Source organism: Diabrotica virgifera, chromosome 4, assembly GCF_917563875.1.
Source record: "Diabrotica virgifera virgifera chromosome 4, PGI_DIABVI_V3a".
Classification (NCBI taxonomy): Eukaryota; Metazoa; Arthropoda; class Insecta; order Coleoptera; family Chrysomelidae; genus Diabrotica; species Diabrotica virgifera.
Genome location: NC_065446.1, coordinates 147410422 through 147416365, shown reverse-complemented (window position 1 = coordinate 147416365; position 5944 = coordinate 147410422). Strand labels below are relative to the sequence as shown.

The 5944-nt window shown below is 35.0% G+C and overlaps 1 protein-coding gene across 1 annotated transcript; it reads left to right on the top strand.

The window, feature by feature from the left end:
- The first annotated feature begins 1034 nt into the window (after positions 1-1034).
- On the top strand, positions 1035-5195 carry LOC126883953 (uncharacterized). Its single transcript, XM_050649725.1, has 2 exons — positions 1035-1442; positions 1912-5195. Exon 2 carries the CDS (start codon positions 3783-3785, stop codon positions 5193-5195), a length of 1413 nt encoding a protein of 470 aa, XP_050505682.1. The 5' UTR covers positions 1035-1442; positions 1912-3782.
- The last annotated feature ends 749 nt before the right edge of the window (positions 5196-5944 follow it).

Below are 5944 nucleotides of genomic sequence, written 5' to 3'. Positions count from 1 at the left end.
TAATTTAAAAATTCGAATTTTCTAAGATATGAAGTATACACTGTTTGTCGCGTCTAGAGTCATCCTATAAACTCTCAGTTATAGGCGTAAATCATAGTTTGAAATTTTGAATAATTGTCGAACAACCAAAATTTTCAAAGCTTAATTTTTCAGATTTTTCACTATACTGAGCCTTGTGTAGCTCGCTTACTGATAGCCCGTGTGTAGTATGATCTTGACCGCTTTGGCACCATTTGAAAGCTTTTGTCATCGCTATTGATTTGAACTATATGAGGTTTTCCTGTCTCTCCTTGAATCTAAGGTATATACGCCCAAAAATATGCCATTTTGTATCTACCTAGCCCTATAGCCGGTTTATGTATGGTCAAAAGTCACAAACTACACCGGTTCTGAATCGGCTCTGACCCCCTCTTGAAACACATATATATCCACAAACATTTTCCCCTTTTTAAATAAAAATTGAGTCATACTTCTGCGGTAGGCAACTTTTGAATGGTATAGAAGCTGTAAAAGTGGGTCTCCAATTTTTGAAATTTTTGGGAGTTTTAAAGACGAGAACGAAAAACAGACCCTAAATGGGAAGGGCCGTAAAATCCACACCCTTGGACCAAAATGGAGAGTTCACATATGGATGGGCGAGCTTTTCCTAAACTTTAATATGGGATTTGGCCCAATTCTCAATTCAGTCAGATTTAAAAAATCGAAAATTTCGTGTATATATAGTGTCGCATGTAGGGGTTGAAACCTCTATACTCTGGGTATAGAGATTTTGAAGAAAAGAACTGACAAAATACGGGGAAAATAAATGAGAAGAGATTTAAGACAAAAAAAGAGGGGCTTAGCTCAGAAGGACAGATTAAATGGGCAGAGAGACACTAAGTCTCAAGTGGGTATTCGGGCTAGCTTCTATACACCGAATATTGGCTTTAGAGATATTAAAAGGAAAGATTTGATAAGGAAATGATAGTAATTAGGAAGAAAATGAAACCTGTTAATACTGAACTTAATACAACGAGGTAAGACCACTGTGTAACGATGAGTGCCATCGTTACGATATTATTATATTTATTCCTATAAGCCACCTAATAAGTATGCAACCAGTTATGCGTTCGTGCTTAGAACGGGTTACCTAGATTTGTGACCAAATATAATAGAAGGTTGGTACTACGCTTGGGGAATTCTGGTCTTAGCTTGTGGCTGTACGGCTTCCGACGGAGGGGCATGTCATATCGCCCATCGGAGAGGATTGTCACTTCAATTTTCAATCTGGTTGGATGAACAAGTAAATTTTTCCGTGGTCACTGTTTAAAGAATACAATATTTAGTTAAAATATTCATTTATTATAAGATTGGTTTATTTTGGAAGGAGCTATTTTTTGTTTTGGGATTTGTGCGGTGAGAGGAAGAGTTTTATTTCCAAGTTTCCTTTTGGAAAACAGTGGGTAAGTCGGCTATTAAGTATTCTTGTAAAAAAAAACATGGTTCTCATTCTCAATACAATACTTATAGTAATATTATAATTGTTATTCTATGAATATAAAACATCAGGTCTTAACGAGTCAATCTCACTATCAAATTCATGTTTCTACAAGAAAAATTCTTTCAAATTAAATTTCCAGTTCAAAATAGTTTCTGAAGTAATGACACTTTTCATTTCCTTTTAGTATCTACGTCTATAAAGTAATCCCTTATTGCAATATATACATATCTTCTTGGTTCATATGTCCTTCCATTTCTTTACATTTCCATTTTTGTTCAAGGCTAATGACACTTACTTATAAATGTCAATAGCTCCTCTTTTTTCGGTAATTTTTTCTAGAAATTTTTATAAGGTTTTTATACCTTTCTTATATGCCCTGTTTTTTGTGTACTTAAGGAACACCAGCTAATAGGAGATTCTTATGCTTTTAGCCACGGAAGAAAATAAGAAGATGGAAAATTAAGTCAATCATACTTTAATTTGTTTTTTTGGAATACATAATCATTTTGGGGATATTTTGGATGGAATGTGGATGTTTTGTTTGGTTTTTGTGGAATAAAAGTTGAGTTTTCCGATACTGGGCAGCTACCTGCTTGCCGTACCTTCCTGTTGGTGTGGAGTACCTCCCTAGGGTTGGGAACCAGAGGATACCTTATTTGGCTCTCCCCTCATCATCTTCACCGAAGGTTGGAAGAAGCAATCCGCCTACTTTTTGTAGGGACAGGTTTTTACATAACTAAATTTGCATGTCAATTTGTTTTAATAATAACTTCCAATTTTACTATTTTTTTCTCTTCGTATCAATAACTTTCAAATCACTCTAATAATAATATACCCTCATTGTTTTTTTCTTAACCATAATTAACATAATATTCAATATTTTTCAACAATTTTTATTATATTTCACCCTTATTTAATTTATTTAAAATAGCCTGGGATTTATAAACCATATGTAAGATAATGTGCACAGTATCTAGGTCATATCCTATTTAATAATATTTATTCCAGTTGTCGGATGTTGTCACCTCCGATTAGATACGGTATTGTCAACCAATATTGTAACCCTCATTAATAATAAGTTGTTAAGGTAAATACCTATTCATACTAAATTCATTACATATTTTTTTTCTACTGTAAAACCTGCATTATCGACAGCAGTGTACTAGCCTAGTACGTCGGATAATTAGCTAGTGTAAAAATTGTATATAGGGTATATAGGTTTTTTTATTAAATGTGGTTGTACATACTTATATGTTTTATTATCCTACCATTTTAATAGTACCATTTTAATAGTATCAGTTAGGTACAGCAATATAGGTCACGTGGAGAAGAATTTATAAAATTCTTCCCTGGCGCTCAACACTACTTCTGAATATCTTCTTGGTCAGTAGTTCCCTTTCTTTTCATTACTCCTTATATTCATTTATTTTCTTTATCATTCCAGTATTTCATTAGGTACCGTCTTACTAGGGCGTGCAAATACGGCCTGATCCTTCCCTGAGCCCTACTGTTTAGTCTCTTCAATTTCCAGCTAGCCTATTTTGAGGAAACTTCCATAAATAAGTAATTATCCTTTAAAGCTATATCTATTCTGCCACAACAAAACCTCGTTTTTGTTACAATTGACGCTCGCCAACGTGGAGCCCGATTTTCAGTAAGACAGTACCTTTCTTTATTTTGTTGCTTATTGTAAATTTTTCTAGTAAGTATCTTTCTGGTTCATTGTTGTATATTTTGTAATTATATAGAGATATTTTTTTTGATTCCTTTTGTACGTTATTGGGAAAATACACTAGTGCACTTGTATTGCTGTATTGGTACTATTTTAATTTATTTAAAATAATAATTGTAAATCGTGAGTAGGATAATATTTGAACAGGTATATTGGTTGACATTTCGGTCTGGTCGGTTTGGTGATACTTGGATATTTATTTTGAAAAATTTTGAATGATTTATTTTTTTTTGATATCTAGGTACATTACTACTTCTGATTTAGGTGCAGCCACAATATACTACAGTTAGTTAAATTTTTGCTTACCATACCTATATATAATTTATAAAGTTTTCATTTTTTTATATACATTTTCGTTTAAACAGTTACTTAAATTATTTTAAATATCTACCCCAAATATATATCTCGGTTATATTTGGTTTGTCGGTTTATTCGGTCGTTAGTTTAGCAGCTCGTCAGTTGAGCAGCTTGTTTAGTAGATTGTCGGTTAATTGGGTCGTTAGTTTATTGGGTTGGGTTCGGTTTGTCGTTGTTGGGTTGGGCTTATTGTTACTAAATTTTCCTACCACCATGAGTACCTTTCAGCCAGAGCATTTATTAGTTAAGGAGGTAGATTATGAGTTGAGGATAAGAGAAATAGAGGTTGAAGAATCCGCTAAATGTGATAAAAAACGCAGTCTATTGCGTGGTGCTCTTAAACAAGAGCAAGGAAATAGGAGTTTCCGTCAGATTTCAGCTGCAGCTATTCCTTTCCTGGAACAACAACAAGGAATAAATGAGACACTAGAGGATCTTACGCAAAAGATAAATAATTTTAGAGGGACTGTCCATGATAGCATGTATTCTAGATACATTTCACGCATTGCTCATATTTCTGGTCGTGTCCACTTATTATGTTGCTCAGATGAGGAGCAACAACTTTACAAACGCTCTATGTCCATTAGGATTCTCAGTCTAGAAGGTGAACTCGATTCTCGAGTAAATCCTCTAGCCACGTCCACTCCTGTTTCTTCAGTTCAAGCCTCTAATTCCTTGTTACATCCCAAGCCTGTGCAGGTACATAAGTGGGGAGTTTCGTTTTCTGGTGAAGGTCATTATGACCAAGTAATTTCATTTTTAGATAGGGTAGAATGTCTTCGTGTTTCGAGAGGTGTGAGTGAGGAAGATCTTTTTTCGGCTTCTGCCGAATTATTTACAGGCCATGCTTTTACGTGGTTTATGAACAACCGTGGTAGCTTTACCACTTGGACTGATTTGGCTCAGAAACTAAAATCTGACTTTCTGCCGTACTCTTTCCAAACTGATCTCTTAGACGAGATCAAGAACCGCAAGCAGAAACCGGGAGAATCAGTGACTATGTTTATTAACACCATGTTGGGTATGTGTAGTCGTTTAGATACTCCTTTAACAGATCATGCAAAAATAAAGATAATTTTAAAATGTTTGTTACCCTTTTACCATGCCCAATTGGCACTGGTTGATATAGCCACTATAGAAGACCTCACAGAAAAATGTAAACGCTTAGAGGAAACTCTATCTTGGTCTCTTAATTCCCCTACCACTTCGCAATTCAATTCTGGTCCTGTTGGTTTTAATTCTCAACCCTCAAGAAATCGTTCTTGGCAATCTAGACCCCATACACCGAATGTGTCTGTGACTACTTATTCTTTGTCTTGCTGGAATTGTCAGGTTGTTGGTCACACATTTCGGGATTGTACCAGACCCCAAACACGGATTTTCTGTCACGGTTGTGGTAGAGAAAATACGCTTAAACGTAACTGTTTTAAGTGTTCGGGAAACGAGCATGCAGAGGCTCGTACCCTGAGCGTTCCTCAAACAGCAACCCCATCAGGGAATATGACCGCAGCTGTAGACGAAGCTTCAGGTCCAATACCCGCCAGCAGCTCAAACACACCCTCTCAGGAAGGAAGAAACACTTCCAACCGGAGACCAGCACGCCAACCGAAATCAGGGAAAAAGTAATTGTTAGTAACACTTCAGTTGACTCGTACGGTTCGCTTGATCGTAGATTATCCCCTCCAGTATTAAGCTGGAATTTTAGTAATAAGCATAATCAAGACGAGGAAACAGTTCCAAATTCTATACCTGGTTGTACGTTTGTAAATAATAATAATATGTCTATGTTAATACCAGATAATTTTGAAAATAAATCAGATATTTTGGATTTTGATATAAATTCGTTATTAGTTAGGAAACATAATGATAACCGACCTTATCTTGAAATTGAAATTTTAGGACAATCTTGTTTAGCTCTATTAGATAGTGGTTCTAACATTTCTTTAATAGGTTCGAATTCGCTGAAATTGTTAGAAAACACGGATATTAATGTTATGCCTATTTCTTCTTTACAAGTCTCTACTGCAGATGGTGCTATCCAGTCAATTACAGGTAAATTTGACACAGAAATCGTAGTTGCCAATATTCGGAAAATGATTACATTTTATGTTATCCCTTCAATTAAAAATTCTATAATTCTTGGCATGGATTTCTTAAATGCATTTAATAGTACATTAAACTGTTCAGATTTTTCGTTATTTATATCTTCCTTTAATGTCGCAACTGTAAGTGCCATTCGTGAGTTCTCTAGTTTGTCTAGCTTAGAACAAAACCAGTTAGAGAATATTATCTCTAAATTTTCTTCTATCTCTTCCAAATACCAATTAGGCCGTACACATTTAATATCTCATACTATCGAAGTGAACACTTCAACT